The sequence below is a fragment of the Genypterus blacodes genome, unplaced genomic scaffold (assembly GCF_046128005.1).
Source record: "Genypterus blacodes isolate CSIRO-AG114 ecotype Tasmania unplaced genomic scaffold, CSIRO-AGI_Gbla_v1 ptg000151l_1, whole genome shotgun sequence".
Lineage (NCBI taxonomy): Eukaryota > Metazoa > Chordata > Actinopteri > Ophidiiformes > Ophidiidae > Genypterus > Genypterus blacodes.
The window spans coordinates 77,726-95,683 of record NW_027466953.1 but is presented as its reverse complement, the minus strand read 5'-3'; the positions used below and the strand labels follow the sequence as shown (position 1 = coordinate 95,683).

The following is a 17,958-nucleotide window of genomic DNA, read 5'->3' as shown; positions in this document are numbered from 1 at the left end:
TGTAAAAAACCTATACTTGAAAATTGTGAAGATTGTGTGTTTCTTTGTGTGTGTGTGTGTGTGTGTGTGTCCTCCTGAAATTTGAATTTTATCAAAACAAATCAAAGTGTCATAATTTTATTTTAAATTTTAAATGTAGTTTTACAGAATGCACTTCATAGATTTTCTCTTCAGACATCTCAGGATTCCTCTGCAGCTTGTGTTGTTTGGCGGCAGTAGCTCAGTCGGTAGGGCTTTCGCTTGGGAACCGGAGAGTCGCCGGTTCGAGTCCCTGCCGGGTGCCCCTGAGCAAGGCACCGAACCCTCAACTGCTCCTCCCCTCTGTAATGGGTGGTAATGTAATGTAAGACGCTTTGGATAAAAGCGTCTGCTAAATGACCGTAATGTAATGTTTGGAGCTTGTGGTTCCTGAGTGGAGATCCTGGTCACAGAGGGGTGACACGTTGGTTCTGTGTGGTTCTGTGTGGTTCTGTGTGGTTCTGTTCCGTCCTCATGGCTCTGTTCACGCCTACATGGCTCCGTTGCTCTTGGGCAGTTGGAGCCAGTGAGCAGCCTGGTGGGGCCGCTTTGGGTGTCCTGGGTCTTAAGGAGGACTTTTAACAATCATTGTGGTGGGGCGACACGCGGTTGTTCAGAGCTTGGCGTGGACAGAGAGTCAAGCCGGGGTGTTTAAACATGGAGGAGATGTGGAAGGCCACCCAGAGGGCCGTGAGCGCTCCATGGATGCTGCCCACCACCACGTCAGATGGGTGGTGCCTGTTGTCCGAGACGCGGGTCAGACCCGTGTAGACGGCCAGCAGGATGAGGAGGAACTGCAGCACGGGCCTGAGCAGCCGAGCCCCACGCCACCTCAGCCGCGCCTGCAGGTAGAGCGCCAAATAGAGCATGGAGTAGGTTGCAAAGGAGGCGTGGCCAGAGAAGAAGGACTTCCTGGCCTCCTCCACTAAGCGGTGGTTGGGCTGCTGGCATGTCACGGTCGCCACGTATGTTCCAGGTGTGCACTTGAGCGAAGCGTAAGTGACGCCGCACACAGACAGGAAGTGAGGCCGCAGCCGGCCCACGCTCAGCTTGGTCATGTTGGTCATCGACTGACAGACAGCGCAGCCAAACAGGAAGCAGCCCAGCTCCTTGTACAGGCAGGAGACGTAGAGATTCCGGACAAAGGCCTTGGAGTTGACGACGCTGAAATGCACACGGTAACACTCCCCCAGGGCGATGGTGACGCCGGTGACCGCCAAGCCCACGGCGATGAGCAGCTTGTTGGATATGGTCTCTTTGCTGAGATACGGGTACGTGATGCTTTGGTCGCCGCACACGAAGCCCCGCCTCCACGGGCCCACCACCTTCAGCTCACACACAAAAAAAGGGATGGAAACGACGAAGAGGCACAGGATGTCTAAGCCCACCAGCAGCCAGCGTTTAGCCGCCGGCTTCCTCTCGACGCCGCTCTCCATCCCTGAGTTATCTAGCAGTTTGAGCTGAATGTCCATCTTCACACCGCCGCCACTCTGAGACGCAGCCATGCACCTGCCCTCCCTCTCATCGGCCATCTCCTCCTCTAACCGCCCTTTAGCTCTGCTTCCTTGTCTCAATACTGTCAGGGTTTATCTTTCCTTTTCCTCCTTTGACTAAATTTAAATGAGTTTAGCTCTGCTTATTGACGTAGAATGTAGAGAAAGAGCACCACCTTCTTCGTCACAGACATGTCACTTCCTCACATGACAGCATCGTGTCAGCCTGCTGCTCTGTCTTTAATCAACACCGATGATGTCATCAAACTCATAGTAATAATATCAGCAAATAGAACATAAACAGGATGGAAACTATGATGACATGGAAACGAGAGGAACAACAACAACGATGTCACAGTTATAAACACTAAATGATACATGTGAGAGAATAGGAACCTTTATTCATTCATCTTTGGCTCTTACAACTATTCATTCAGATTTCTATCACCATGTATTCATGCTCAGCCTCATGCTCAGCCTCATGCTCAGCCTCATGCTCAGCCTCAGTCTGTCCTCTGCTGCACAGGAGGATGTTTGTTTACTTCAAACCTGTCTAACATAGATCCACGTTGTTATTTGTAATCAGACAAAATGTTCTGATTTATATTTACACACACACACACACACACACACAAACACACACACACACACGCACACGTTCACGCTTCAGTTATGTTGTATTTGCATATATCTCCTCTGCAGGCTGACTGTGTATGTGTGTGTGTGTGTGTGTGTGTGTGTGTGTGTGTGTGTGGGTGTGTGTGTGTGTGAGGTAATGATCCTCTTAAGGTAAAGCAAACGTCCTGCCAGATGAATGGCTTTAATTAAACATTAGCAGTGTGGTCCAACATGTGTGTGTGTGCTCTTACATCACTGTCTGAAGGCCTGTGGGGGAGGGGAGGGGCGGAGCAGACTGCACCTCTGGGTGCACTTGTCCTTTTTGGACTCCTTCCCAAAGTGCTAACATGTAATAAAGTGGAGAAAATGCTGTAAGTGACTATAATGTAATAAATGGGGATAGAGTGGAATACCGCAAGGAGCCGGGATATTCATAGGCCTCGTTACGATCCAGCCAGGAAGAGACTCAGGTCCAGAGAGGAGGAGGAGGGGGGGGGGAGGGGGAGGATACAAGAACACATCAGGACAAACTCACAAACACACACAAACTAACGAGATTATAGTTGGAATGAAAAAGGACAAACAAAGAATTATCAATTACATTCTCTCTCTCTCTCTCTCTCTCTCTCTCTCTCTCTCTCTGTCTGTCTGTCTGTCTGTCTCTACAAGAAACTAGTTTTTATTATTATTTTTCTCAAAAACTGCGCCTGTGTTTGGTTGAGTGATTAACTGTCTGATCTTTATTTAAGAATGCGATACATAATAAACTAAAGATCATTAATAACATGTTTCAGTTTATTTCTTTAGGTTATTTGCATCGTTTGACAGAAACACCGAAGCGCGTAAGAAGACTTTTGTCCCTCGTCACTCTCCGTTGTGTGTCCGTTTGTGTTGACGTGTGGATCTGTGCAGCCAGCTGAGTCTGAGCTGCTAGCTGAGTCTGAGCAGCTGAAACTTTGTGTCTTCTCCGCCTTACAGCCTCCTGAAGCGTGAACCATGGCGGCGGCCTGGGAGGAGATCCGCCGCCTGGCTGCTGATTTCCAGAGAGCGCAGTTTGCTGACACCGTGCAGAGGTACAGCTAGGCTAGGCTAGGCTAGGCTAGGCTAGGCTAGGCTGGGCTGGGCTGGGCTGGGCTAGGCTAGGCTAACAGGAGAGCAGCTGCTAACTGTCATTAATATCAAACATTAATGCGTTAAAACATCTCACAGTCTTTGCGTTAATGTAGAAACTAAAGAAACCATGAACTATGAACCCGTAAACTTCACACACACGTGACTGACGAACACCAGACTTTAAATGGTTAAGAATAATTCAACATATGTTTCAGTTTGAACTTTTATTCTTTTATGAAGTCATGTTTCATGTACGGTATTAAATTCATCTTTAACTAAAAAATGTTATGTATTCTTCTCTTTGAGTCTTCACAGTTATGTTTAATTGTTTATGAATCTGTGTGTATAACATTAATTCATTAGTTAGCCCTGCTGTCAGTCTAAATGTGTTGATGTCTAAGTGACGTCATGCTGCTCTGTCCTCAGGCTGTCAGAGAGGAACTGCATTGAGATCATCACCAAACTGGTGCAGGAGAAGAAGCTGGACGTGGTTCACACACTGGACGGGAAGGAGTTCATCACGCCGGCCCAGATCAGCCGAGAGATCAGAGACGAGCTGTACGTCCACGGAGGTCAGAGAGGAAACAGGAAGTAGATAAGAGCATGAAACATAAAGAGTGTAGAAGTTTAACAGCTGATCATCACTGATCCATGTGTTCTTCCTCCTCACAGGGCGGATCAACATCGTCGACCTCCAGCAGGTGTGTGTGTGTGTGTGTGTGTGTGCGTGTGTGTGTGTGTGTGTGTTTGTGTGTGTGTGTGTGTGTGTGTTCTAATCACTTCCCCTCTCTCTCTCAGATCATTAATGTAGACTGGGTCCATGTTGAGAGCCGAGCAGGCGACATCGCAAAGTCAGACAAAGGCGTCCAGCTCATACTGGGACAGCTGGTGGATGAGTAAGGACCAGGATGTAAAAGTTATCAGAGGATGCTGTGTGTATTCATGTTCCCAGGGGGTGACCCTGTGTGTGTGTGTGTGTGTGTGTGTGTGTGTGTGTGTGTGTGTGTGTGTGTGTGTGTGTGTGTGTGTGTGTGTGTGTGTGTGTGTGTGTGTGTGTGTGTGTGTGTGTGTGTGTGTGTGTGTGTGTGTGTGTGTGTGTGTATAGCTCCTACCTGGACCGGCTGGCTGAGGAGGTGAACGACAAACTGCAGGAAGCCGGGCTGATCAGCATCGCAGAACTCTGCAAGAGCTACGACCTCCCTGGAGACTTCCTGACAGAGGTGAGCCTCTGGTCCCGCCCCCAGGTTAAAGCCCCGCCCCTCCTCTAACCTCGCCCCTCCTCCCTGCTGTCATCAGGAGCTGTCCAAGCGCCTGGGGAAGCTGATCCAGGGGGAGATGGACCAGTACAACCGGGGCGTCATCTTCACCCCGGCCTTCGTGGCTCGACACCAGGCCAGAATACGAGGCCTCTTCAGCGCCGTCACACGGTACGACCACGCAGCCGCCGCAGCAACGTGTTGCCACAGCAACATGTCGCCGCAGCGTGTGGAGTTAGAGAGCGTTTCCTGCAGATGTCCTTATGTGGTTGTGTTCTCCTCCTCTGAAGGCCGACGCCTGTCAGCAGCATGATCGGAGCCTTTGGATTCCAGGAGCATCTCCTCTACTGTAAGGACTCACAGAGCAGCACAGCATGAGCACGCAGAGCAGTTCAGTGTGAGCACATAGAGCAGTAGGTGTGGTGAGCTGACCCCTCTGCTGCTCTCTCAGCCGTCCTAGAGGAGCTGGTGATCAGCGGGCGTCTCAAAGGTTCTGTGGTCGGAGGACGACAGGACAAAGCTGTTTACATCCCTGACATCTACGCCCGGACACAGAACTCCTGGGTCGACTCCTTCCTGCAGCAGAACGGATACCTAGGTGGGTCTGAGGGTCGCCGCTCTATCTGCTCCCTCCTGATGCTCTGTGTAACACATGAGGTCACTGTTCCTGTAACACGCCGCCTTACTTGTGTCTAACGTGTGACCTCCTCCTGACCTCCTGACCTCCTGCTGCTCTTTTGTTCCCCTGGCAGAGTTTGACGCTCTGGTCCGGCTCGGGATCCCCGACCCGACCTCCTACATCAGGAAGCGCTTCAGGTCCAGTAAGCTGCTCTTCCTGCGTGCCGCCTGTGTGGGTCAGGGTCTGGTGGACCAGGTGGAGGCGTCGGTGGAGGAGGCCGTCAGCTCCGCCACCTGGACGGACATACAGGTGCCCCCACAGGCCACGCCCACATTCACACAGAATCATGTAGAGACACACAGAGGAGCAGACTGTGTTGGTTGTGGCGCTGGTGGAGTTTAGCTTCATCCAGACTCTGACACGTTGGTAGATTCGTTATCCCTCAGTTTGAGTGATGGTGTTGTTGGTCTGCAGCCCATCCTGCCCAGCTGTCTGTCCATGGAGGACGTGGGGATGCTGATCAACCAGGCCATGAGGAACACCAACATCCAGGCTGCTGCCAGAGTGCTGGGAGGGACGGTGGTGGTCAGCGAGAAGTTCATCAGCAACTGCCTCTGTCTGTTTGATGAGGCCATGCAGCAGAAGGCCCAGAAGGTACGCGCACGCACGCACGCACGCACGCACGCACGCACGCACGCACGCACGCACGCACGCACGCACGCACGCACGCACGCACGCACGCACGCACGCACGCACGCACGCACAATGCTTCAGAGTGTAAACGTCTGTGTGTTGCTGCTCAGGAGGTGAAGAACAATCCGGTCTTCCTGATAACGGAGGAGGACCTGAAGCTGGCGTCGGTGCTGACAGAGAGCGTGGCGCCGTCCAGGAAGGAGAAGAAAGAGGCGGAGCGCAGGAAGAAGACCACAGGTGGGTGAAGGACGTCCCTAACTGATTCACACCAGAGAAAACTAACTACAGGCCAGTACTGAGCACCGTCTCTCCTTGACCTCCTGTTGCTCCGTCTCTCCCAGAGGGCAGCGGCAGCGTGAAGTCCGGAGGAGGAGGCAACGCCCGAGAGATCCGCATCCGGAAAACCAAGAAGAAAGGCAGGAAAGACGAGGACAGCGACGAAGAAAACGGACCGACGCAGCAAAGTGAGGGAGCGAGGGAGGGAGGAAGGGAGGGAGGAAGGGAGGGAGCGAGGGAGGGAGGAAGGGAGCGAGGGAGGGAGGGAGGGAGGAAGGGAGGGAGGAAGGGAGCGAGGAAGGGAGCGAGGGAGGGAGGGAGGGAGCGAGGGAGGGAGGAAGGGAGCGAGGGAGCGGCGGTTTGTGTGACTCTGAGGTCACGGAGGCTGTGAGACTCATGGACTTCTGCTTCTCCTTCACCTCCCAAGGTCGCAGCAGACAGATGGACGTCCTCTTCATGGCCCAGGAGGAGATCGCCAAAATTCTAGAGGAGCGAGTGAGCGACTGCCCAGAGGAGATCCTGTCAGAGCTGGCAGAGCATTTAGTGAGGTAACCAGGAGGAGAACCAGGAGGAGAACCAGGAGGAGAACCTTCTCCCTACATCAGCAGGAGACCAGACACAGAGAAGACCTCACTTTCCTCTTCCTCCTCTTCTTCCCTCTGCAGGCCTTTGACCAAAAGCTACCAGGAGGTGCTGAGGTCGGTGTTCATGTCCTCCTCCAGCTCGCCGTCTGGGGCCAACAAGAAGAGAAGCATGAAGGACCTGCAGGAGGAGATCACCAACCTCTACAACAACATCAGGCTCTTTGAGAAAGGCACCAAGTTCTTCTCAGGTGAGACGGAGCCGCTCTGACCTCAGAGCTGTGAAGGGAAGGTTCTGTGCTCTAACCTGAGGTTCTTTGGTGCTGCAGATGAAACTCAGGTTCACATCTCCAAACACCTTCTGAAGACGGTGTGCAGCGACGTGGCCAACATCCTGGTGAACTTCCTGGCTGCTGAGCAGATGATGTCTGTGGAGAACCCCAGCACCATCACCAACGAGGTCAGAAGCTCTGGCTGCAGCTCAGAGGAGCCGGCTCAGCTCCTCCAGCTTCTCCTGAGCCCTGCAGACCAGGTGTGCTGGTTAACGTTGATCTGTCTCTTCAGGTGCGAGTGAAGATCCTGGGGAAGCTGCCGGAGGAAACCAGAGGACCTCTGATGAAGCTGCACAACTGCCTGAACGGCAAAGTAAGAAGCTCAGGCTCAGGGTCATGGTGGGGTTAGAAGCTAACACAGAGCTGGGAGAAGCTCACTGAGGTTCTCTGCTGTTCTTCACAGACGGTTGAAGACTTTCTGGTGAACATTGAAGCCTGTGCAGAGGTCTGTGGATTCATGCTGAAGAAGGGAGACAAGAAGAAAGAGAGGTGAGCGATACACACACACACACACACACACACACACACACACACACACACACACACACACACACACACACACACACACACACAGACAGAAGATGAAGATCTCCAGGTCTGTAGGTCTCTGAAGGACCCTCATGGATCCATGAAGGTGCTGAAGCTCCTCTACATGAGGCATGAAGCTTAGTGACACACTCATGTGACCTCTGACCTGTGTGTGTGTGTGTGTGTGTGTTGTGTGCAGACAGGCTCTGTTCGTGCACCGTCAGGCTCTGATGGATCAGCTGAAGGACACAGAGGACTCAGCTCTGGTGCTCCACCTGACCAGCGTGCTGCTCTTCCAGGGCTCCACCCACTGCATGCTGCACGCCCCGGGCCGCTGCGTGCCTCAGATCATCGGCACGCTCACAGGACGCATCGCTACGGTACGCTGCAGCTTCAGCAGGGGGCGCTGCTGAGCGGAGAAGGTTTGTGTGGAAGACAGTGATGTCATAGGTGTGTGTGTGTGTGTGTTGCAGGAGCAGCAGCAGCTCCTCTCCTCCTATCAGTCTCTGGTGGTGAAGCAGTTGGTGAGCCTCAGTCAGTCCAGGAAGCAGCAGCAGGAGGAGGACGAAGACAAAGGGGAGGAGCAGGAGGAGGAGGCCAGGGAGGTGCGCAGTCAGCTGCTGGCCCTGACGCCACAGGTGAAGGAGCTGGCTCTGTCCCCCAGGAAGACGTCTGTGACGGAGGACTGAGTCCTGCTCCCTCTCAGCTGATCCTGATGTTTGTCTCACTGAATTCTTAATTATTTGATGAAAATTCCAGAGTGGACGTCTTTAAAATCCTCAATGAGGTTTTTGATTTCATTCAGTTTATTAAAATCGCTCCTGAAAAAACTCCTGTTTAAAAATTCATTCTTCCACCTGATGCCACATGCTTCCTGTGACGGGGATTTTCAAAGTTAAAGCGTGTTTGTTGGATGGAACTTGTGTGGATGTTCATATGAACGATGACAGAACATCCTGAATACCACAAACAGCCACTGTCTGGCTGTAAAAGCGCCATTCGTTTCCCTCTCGTGGTCGCATGTGGAACTGCAAGCGGCTGAAACGAACAAAGGTGTTTTCTTTGTGTAATGCTGCTTTATAACACCAGTTGGCGCCAACATCAACACTAACGCCGCTTTGGCTTCAAACTTCACTTCAATAAGGACTGAAACCTGAAAAGCGGAAGATACTCCTGACATGTTTCAGCTCCATGCGCTCTAAATTACACATTATTTATATGTTAAATATATTTATAGTATTTTTGCTTCAATTCTTCCCAAATTGTGTTTTTAGCCTATTTTTGGGATTTTATTGTATTTATATTTAGTTTTTTCTCTGAATACCTGAGGTTTTACAGTGAAGCATGAGTTAAAATATAAACTGAACACAAATATAAACACACTTTAATATTTGCAGTCATTCTCTGTTGTTTTAAAGAAGCTTCTCCTTGTTTGTCTCCCTGTTCCTCCTTAGCTCAGGTGTGACACATCAACATGCTGATTAGAGCGACCAGGTGTTCCTCATGAGCGCCTCAATAAGACTCCTGAGCATGTGGAGGTCACAGAGCGTCCAGAGCATCCAGCACCTCAGAGCAGCAGGAGAGCGGTCCACAGCGCAGCATGTTGGATCAGTGCTCATGAAATCAAACAGTTTTATTTTGTCAGGCTCAGCTTCATCATGCTGCAGCTCTGAGGCCCAGAAACCCCAAGAAAGCTTGGACTCACATTTCTCTGTTTTCCGTCCCGTCTTCAGGGTCAGAGCCTCATGTTGACCCTCTGAGGGTTCGCGTGTGTCTTGGCGTGTGTCTGCACTCCATGCTGCCTGTAGGCTCACGCTGTCTGAGAGCCATATGCATGTGTGAGGTCATCATACACACACACACACAGCACATGCTCCAGGTCGCCATGGAAACAAGCGTCCCCTAGTTCAGGCCTGATTCTTAGTTCTTGTTTTCGTTTGGCAGAGCGAGACGTGAGAGGAGGGATTTGATGAGCAGACACAGAGCAACACGAACACGTGTCACTTCCTCTAAGAGCAACAGAGCAACAAGCGCCACAGAGTTACAGACGGAGGCACATTTAACCAGTTTGATTCTATTTAGGTTCCATCTTTACTATTCTGGTGTTTCTGTCAACCTGCTGCTGCCGTGACAACGTGACTCTGAAACACATCAGCAGTTAAATGAAGCTGCAGCTGAAGTCACAGAGGAAAACTTCATTTCAACATGAAACTCTGTCTGATCCTGAGGGGGCGGAGCTCCTCAGGCTTTATTAAGCTCATTTTCACCTTTTCACTCTTTAATAATCCATGTTTTCCTATCATGACGTCACAGAGCAGCTGTGATGGAACACAGAGCTGCAGATACCAGCAGGAGGAGGAGGAAGAAGAAGAAGAAGAAGAGTGAAGTCAGAGCTGAAACTCGACTGAAACTCCTGTAAACATTCTGAGAATAAAGTCTGAATCTGTAAGAAGAAGAAGAAAGAAGAAGCGACCGAGCGTAGAGACTCCAGACCCGGAGCGTCTCCAGGCGTCCCCTGAGACGCTCCTGTTGCTTGGCGATGCTCCTCTTCAGAGCCTTCAGTGATTACAGAGCTTCAAAGCTCCGGGCGCTCATTAGTCACTGCTGGCTGCATAATGAGTCCCGGAGAGGAAGCTGATTAGGAACGCCGTCATTTAAATACGCTGCAGAGCATCCAGCTCCACGTCCCTCAGCGCTCACAGGAAGTTTCCGTTTGGGGCTCAGAGGTGAGACGTGGACGCGACCCCGTGACCTCTGAGCCTCAGCCCCTCTGCTTTCATGTCTGCCTCAGATTAGCTGGCGTTTGATGTTTCTAATTAAACCATGACCTTCAGACGCTCAGAAGCTCTGTCAGCCTCAGCAGACCAGAGGCAACCCCTCTACCTGAGCTGACTACTGATCTACAGTCAGGCTCAGACCTGCAGAGGAACACAGTCAGGCTCAGACCTGCAGAGGAACACAGTCAGGCTCAGACCTGCAGAGGAACACAGTCAGGCTCAGACCTGCAGAGGAACACAGTCAGGCTCAGCCCATCTGGACTGTCACTTGTTCCCCTCTCTCTTCTTCTTCATTCACTGCTGCTCTGTGACTCAGCAGAGCAAACAGAGCAGCAGCTCATGGAGCAGCCTGGCATGTTTGGGTTGCCGGTGCGACGCTGAAGTGTGTGAGAGAGCAGCCGGGGCCACAGTGTCACACACACATACACACACACACGCACGCACACACACACACACGCACACACATGCACACACACACACACACACACACACACACACACACACACACACACACACACACACACACAGGTTAGCAAGGTAAGAAATGCCTCATTTTTATTACATTCACAGAAGTACAGTACACTGAAATTGCACATTTCCACCAGATGTAGCAGCATTCTGACTGGCAAATGGACTAATCAATCAATCAATCAATCAATCAATCATTAGGCACATTAAAAACATTAAAATAGAAACATGTATTTAAATGTGCTGTGGAGTTTTCAGGCCACGTTCACATTCATGAAGCTTTAATTTACAAGCTCAGGAAACTAAAAACTAACAACGCAGCTAAGAACACGTCCAGGGAAATCAGACCGCATGACGCTAACATGTGGCTAACATGTGGCTAACATGTGGCTAACATGTCACTCAGGATCCCACGACCCACCGAGTCGCACAGCGAGTCCCACAGTCAGTGCAGGAACGCGTTGCACGCTCATTCATTAGCTTATCTTCATTAGCTTATCTCCTGCTGAGTCATGCTAGCTGCAGCACTTTTGCTGTGTGACAAATGTACTTCTTCAATCAGACACACGCTTTCAGTTTCACCTCTCTGAGCTCAAACCATGATAGACTCCGCCCACTGTTCCCTCTCCAAACACTCCATCATCCTCAGTCAGAAGTAAACTGAGGTGAGAACGTTTCCACCGACTCTCCTGACGTGTTTAGCGTATAGCTGAGTGAAATGAGGAAACAATAGCGGGTGGTTTGGAATCCTGAGCGACCTGAGGCGTCTGAATCTCCCTCGCCGTCGCTTCCCCCCCACTCGTGGATTTAGTGGCACGGAAAGGGACAGGAGTTCTGGACTGAGTCGCCCTCGGTGCCACAAATACGTGCCGGTAACTTTCCACCACGCCTCTGTGATGATGTCTGGATCCTTTCACTTCTACTTCTTATGTTTCCCAGAATGCCGTGCTAGATAACGGTGTGGACGGAGTGACGGCATGAAAAGAGGAAGATGAAGAGTGGAGCCACAGTCTCATGGCTGCAGTGTGTTCTGCTGGACAGGTGGAGGCGACGCTGCTCCTCATCCAGGAAGCTTCTGCATCATTTCCTGTCTCCTGCATTCTGACAAGAACGATGAGGTCACAAGTAACGACACCAGTGTTAGGAGGACTTCTTCACTCAGGTTAGAGTGGTGACTGATCCACCGGCCTGTCAGAATGTGGGTGGGGGGAGAAATAATGCAAAGCTTCATCAGGTCATCATCATCAGGTCATCATCATCAGGTCATCACCGGGTGTGATGATGGGATGATGGCTGGTTGCTTTGGCGTTCCAGTCGGGCCAACACAACATAAACTCTGATTTGATTTAATTTAACTCCTTCACTTCCTGTAGCTTCAGAGGTGCAGACAGAGCTCTGGTTCTGCTCTGGTTCTGCTCTGGTTCCTCTCAGTGTGAAGTGAATCGACCTGCCAGGCGTCTTCAAACTGTTTTCCTGAGTTTATGCGCTCCTCTCCACAGATCTGTGCTTCACTCCCTGCTTTCCTTCTTCATTGTTTACATTTAGGATCATTATTAAAAATGTCCACAAATTTCTCCAAACTTTAGGGGAAATGTCATCCATTTTACCAAAACATTTACAAATCTCAGCAGGTAGTAACCCTGACAACACACACCACCGTGTTGTGGTGCTGTAGCATCTAACACACACACACACACACACACACACACACACACACACACACACACACACACACACACACACACACACACACACACACACGGGGTGAGTCCAGTGACCTTTGACCTGCTGCTCTAGTGTTCAGCCGTGTGACCCAGGATGTTGACACTCCTCTGAACTCCTCACTCTGATTGTTGTGTTCTCTTGTTTACATCACAGTTTGACTTGGTAGGCTGATCCTTACAGACTTCAGAGCTGAGGCCTGATTCTTTATTTGCTTTAGGTTTTGTAATTATTTCTTGTTTTCTGATTAACAGTGTGTGTGTGTGTGTGTGTGTGTGTGTGTGTGAGGGGAATGGAACAGAAGAACCAAAGGGTTAAAACAGGAATTTTAAATGTCTGTGTGTTAGAGTGGACGGCCATGAGGGGGCGATAGAGAGACACACTGGGTTTAGGACCCAGTGAGCTTAGTTGAGTTAGTTGTGAGCTGAAACATCTGCAGACCTGTGAGGAGCTCCAGTCACTGACTCTGTGATCTTAAACACTGAGTCCTGATCATCTGGTCCTCAGCTCAGAGACGTCTCCTCCCTCGCCGTGTCTTTAAAAAGGTTAAAGGTTTGCTTTTCTGTAAAAAACAGGTATTGACCCATCATCTGTCCTCCTCTGTGTTTGTCCCATAAAGATCTGAGTCCTAAAGCTCCGGGCTGTACAGGGTTAAAGGGTGGCGGTGTCCCTCAGACCACAGAGCGGTGCTCGCCGCACACGTACACGGCGCTCGGCTGGATGCGCCTCTTTGTGTTTCCTGGCAGCTGAGGGAGGAACTTGAAGTACTTGGGCATCAGGTCCAGGCAGGCGTCACGGAACTTCTTGATCCTCCAGTAGTAGATGAGGGGGTTGAGGGCCGACTTGAGGTAACACAACCACAGGAGCCAGGTGCTGATCTGAAAGAAGGCCTCTTTATGATAGAAGCTCTCGCTGAAGGTGGCTAGCAGGCTGTAGGCGGTGAAGGGCGCCCAGCACACTGTAAACACAGAGAAGAGGATGAGGATGGTGGTGAAGGCACGGGTCTTGAAGCTCATGTCGATGCTCATCTGGAACGGCCTCTGCAGGCTCATCAGGCCCAGCTTGCTGGCCTGGCTCAGGCAGATGCTGTCCGGGTGGCTGTGGATGCGGATGGCGTTGTGGCGGATGGTGTTCAGGATCCCCATGAAGGTGTAGAGCATGACCATGAAGGGGGCGAAGAAGAAGACCAGCATCAGGATCAGCACGTAGGCATGGTAACCCACCTGGCTGCTGTAGGTGAACACACACTGGGGGGCGGCGGGGGGGATCTGGAGCGGGGGGTAACCCAGAGCCAGGGGGAAGGAGAAGAGGAAGGAGAGTCCCCAGGTGACCACGATGAGCACCTTGGCTCTCTGCGGGCTCAGCTTGTCTTGTTTCTGCACGATGATCAGGAAACGGTCGATGCTTATTATAAGCAGTATGGCCACGCCCTCGATCACAAAGAGCCAGAAGAGCATGGCCGACACCCGGCAGAAACCGTCGCCGAAGATCCAGTGGGTGGTAACCACGGTAACCAGGGCAAAGGGCATGTTCAGGACGGCCAGCATCATGTCTGCGAACGCCAGGCTGGCCAACAGGATGTTGATGGCCGAGCGCATGGCGGATCTCTGGTAAACCATGAGGCAGACGACCACGTTACCCAGCAGCGCCACCAGCAGGATGACGGCCATGGTGAAGCAGAAGAAGACCTGCAGGGGGAGGCCCACGCCCCGCCGGCTCTCCTGGGCCGCCGCCGTGGGCGTCGCCGGCTCCAGCGGCGAGCGTGAGGCGAAGGAGACGTTCGCCATGGAGACGTTCTCTGGCGCCAGCCTCTGGGAAAGATTCAGCCCCGTAAGGAGGCAGCACAGACTGGTGTTGATGTCCCCTGCCTCTGGGCGGGGGGGAACCAGAGCCGAGCCAACCATCCTCCCCCGGGGGGAACGGGCATCGCCGCTGCCGCCGCCGCTCTCACGCTGAGCATGACGCTGTGGGGGAAGGTGATCCTGGCTCCGCCCCACACACACACATCTTCAGACCAGCAGACCCTGAGAGAGAGAGACAGGAGAGACAACAGAAGAAGAAATGAAGACTGGGGACAAAACTAAAGCAGAATAAAGCAGAATAAAGCAGAATAAAGCAGAATAAAGCAGATTAGAGCAGATTAGAGCAGGATGGAGGCTTAATGAAGTCAAACAGGAAGAGGAGAGCAAATGATGACTCCTTAGTATGACTCTAATTACTGAAGAACGTCTGACATTAAATAACACAACTGAACGCTGCTTAGCTACCAGGGCGAGAGGGATAGAGAGAGAGAGAGAGAGAGAGAGAGAGAGAGGGATAGAGGGAGAGAGGGATAGAGAGGGATAGAGAGAGAGAGAGAGAGAGAGAGAGAGAGAGGAGAGGGATAGAGAGAGAGAGGGAGGGATAGAGAGAGAGAGAGAGAGAGAGAGAGAGAGAGAGAGAGAGAGAGAGAGAGAGAGAGAGAGAGAGAGATCCCACCTTAGCTGCTCCTTCCTGTCTCTCAGCTTGCTAACAGAAGCCTGTGACTCGTTTGTGTCTCTGAGCAGCAGACGAGTCAATACGGCCATAAAGCTTATCACTTATATAAACAAGCCTCAGATCAGGATGTGCAGCTCCAAAACGCTGCGTCTGCTCCAAGCTCTCTCACACACACACACACACACACACACACACACACACACACACACACACACACACGCGCGCGCGCACGCGTCCAGGCCTCAGTTTAGACGCGCGTGGGCGGGAAAATCAAGCAAACACAATCGTGAGGCCGAGGGACGACGTTCCACGCTGACGGCTGGCTGAGGCTGAGGCTCAGCGGCGGAGCAGGAAGCAGGAAGAGGCCTGAGCCAGGAGACTGGGCTTCATTCATATGCTGATGACAGACGAGTGTGTGCTGCAATTACCTTCATCTTCATCACCATGAAGACGACAGCAAGGAGGGGAGCGTTTGGGTCCCGACCCGCTCCGCTCACGTCACGCCGCTCGACTTTAGGAGGAAACGCGAGCGAGTGACCTCAGAATGTTAAACCGCCCACTTCAGCCTGGAGCAATCTGGCAGAGCGGCAGCAGTGAGATGGACGCTCTGCCACTCAGAGCGGCTCAGACGCAATCACAGAGCGGAGAGACGGAGTGGAGAGGTTCTAATCTGCATCTGGTCACCTTGACGGGCGGCGTTCCCTCAGAGGAACGTTCACACAGACGCATCGACGGGATCAGATCCATGTGAGGATCAACACTGGGCACCGTTAAGGTCACGGTACGCCTCAGCCCACTAACAGGCCCGGCGCCGTTCACCTGAGTCAGACTGGAAACAAACTTTGACCGCAAACGATCTGCAACTTGTTGACATTCATCACAAAGCGCTCTGTGGAGCTGCGCTCTGATTGATCCATGGTCATCAGGATCCTCACTGTCTGTACCTTCATGTGTTCAACCATGGAGCACCTTAAAGCTTCAGAACCTTTAGAGCCTAAAGCCCGGAACATTCTGTGACTACAGGAAACTCAAGGGAGGTCAGACTCGTCTACAGGTCAGACTCGTCTACAGGTCAGACTCGTCTGCAGGACAGACTCGTCTACAGGTCAGACTCGTCTGCAGGTCAGACTCGTCTGCAGGTCAGACTCATCTGCAGGACAGACTCGTCTGCAGGACAGACTCGTCTGCAGGACAGACTCGTCTGCAGGTCAGACTCGTCTGCAGGACAGACTCGTCTACAGGTCAACGTTGTGATGTAGTGAGATGATGTCATACGTCTGCACACTCCCCCTCCATGATCAAAACAAATCAATACAAATCAAGTCAATCTTCATCCACCTCACGTCTGCACTTCATCAGCCTGTGAGTGAGCGAGGCCTCAGACGCCACGCCGCCCTGGCTAACACAGGAAGCATCAGAACGCACCGACGCCACTCTGGGTTTGTTTTCCTACAAACACTTTGAGAGTCTGCAGAGGTTTAACGTCTCTGTGGATCTCACACAGTGATGTCACACAGGAAGCAACCTCTCCGTCTAAGTTCCAGAATAAGGCGCTTAGATTTGTTTTAGAGGAAAGTAAACAACCAAACACACTGTCAATAAAGGCTCATTTAGCCCAACTGCAATTATCATGGACTTACATGTTTATACACATGTCTACATACATGTTTACATACATGTCTACATACATGTTTACATAAATGTCTACATACATGTCTACATACATGTTTACATACATGTCTACATAAATGTCTACATACATGTCTACATACATGTTTACATACATGTCTACATACATGTCTACATACATGTTTACATACATGTCTACATACATGTCTACATACATGTTTACATACATGTCTACATACATGTTTACATACATGTCTACATACATGTCTACATACATGTCTACATACATGTTTACATACATGTCTACATACATGTCTACATACATGTCTACATACATGTCTACATACATGTTTACATAAATGTCTACATACATGTCTGCATACATGTCTGCATACATGTTTACATACATGTCTACATACATGTTTACATACATGTTTACAAACAGAGCAGAAGCCTTCTCTCCATCTCTCCTATGGTTCCTATGTAGATTGATGGTTTGTTAGGTTCTTGGTTGATCTCAGTGCTCTGGATGTTATTAACCCTCTGCTGCCTGATTGACTCTTTACCACACAGGAAGAGGAAGGTTTGGGCCTGAGGAGGTTTGGTTCTAAAGAATTCACTCAGAGGGAAGAAATCCTCCTAATAACAAACATCAACACAATGTAAACACACCGGTTGATCCTGGAAAGGTTTGAAATGTTCCGATTTGATCCTGAAACATTATAGACAGCAGAAGAAAGAAAGTTTGCTAGAATGCAGAATGATAAAGAAAGAGACAAAACCCAGCGAAGCCTCCGGGCAGCAGAGGGTTAATGTTCACACTCACACTGCCTGGATGTGTGTGTACAGAAGACTGAACAGAAAAAGAGCTCCGATACGAACCCAGATCGTGATTTGTTTGTGTGTGTGTGTGTCTGTGTGTGTGTGTGTGTGTGTGTGTGTGTGTGTGTGTGTGTGTGTGTGTGTGTGTTACCTCGCTCACGGAGCCGTGTGTGTGGGCGCTCCGCATCTCTCCGCCCTGAGCCGCTGCTCTTTGTGGCCGGAGCATGGGATGAGTCGGGGCTCCGGTGGCGGTGATCGTCGCTCGGTGCGTCTCCTCCTCCCCCTCCTCCACCTCCTCCGCCTCCACACACCGACACACCGAGGCGAGCACGGTGCCGCTTTGTTCGATAGAAAACAGCCGCGATTTGTCGTAAAATCGTCGCTATGGCAGCGCTCGGTGCGTTTCCTCCTCAGACGGATGAACGTGTTGGCGGTTTGTTCTCCGGTGTGAATCCAGATGCAGAGGAGCGGAACACACACCGATACAAACTACCGACAAACGCTCCGGCACAGGCGGACACACCGCGACACACGC

The 17,958-nt window shown here is 51.2% G+C and overlaps 2 protein-coding genes and 1 pseudogene across 2 annotated transcripts; 1 reads left to right on the top strand and 2 right to left on the bottom strand.

Annotated features, from left to right (window-relative positions):
* Positions 1-596: 596 nt before the first annotated feature.
* On the bottom strand, positions 597-1,550 carry LOC143012579 (phospholipid phosphatase 3 pseudogene; annotated as a pseudogene).
* A 1,430-nt stretch (positions 1,551-2,980) lies between these two features.
* On the top strand, positions 2,981-8,345 carry ufl1 (UFM1-specific ligase 1). The gene is made up of 19 exons (XM_076165792.1): positions 2,981-3,202; positions 3,669-3,814; positions 3,915-3,943; positions 4,041-4,138; positions 4,348-4,462; positions 4,539-4,669; positions 4,789-4,847; positions 4,950-5,096; positions 5,251-5,426; positions 5,592-5,771; positions 5,921-6,047; positions 6,152-6,274; positions 6,514-6,634; positions 6,752-6,918; positions 6,997-7,127; positions 7,232-7,312; positions 7,403-7,488; positions 7,727-7,907; positions 8,001-8,345. The coding sequence occupies exons 1-19, from the start codon at positions 3,126-3,128 to the stop codon at positions 8,214-8,216; spliced, it is 2,391 nt and encodes a 796-aa protein (XP_076021907.1). The 5' UTR covers positions 2,981-3,125; the 3' UTR covers positions 8,217-8,345.
* Positions 8,346-10,847: 2,502 nt separating this feature from the next.
* gpr63 (G protein-coupled receptor 63) lies at positions 10,848-17,942 on the bottom strand. The gene is made up of 2 exons (XM_076165797.1): positions 17,575-17,942; positions 10,848-14,518 (listed from the first exon to the last, which is right to left on the bottom strand). The coding sequence occupies exon 2, from the start codon at positions 14,396-14,398 to the stop codon at positions 13,166-13,168; it is 1,233 nt and encodes a 410-aa protein (XP_076021912.1). The 5' UTR covers positions 14,399-14,518; positions 17,575-17,942; the 3' UTR covers positions 10,848-13,165.
* Between the last annotated feature and the right edge of the window lie 16 nt (positions 17,943-17,958).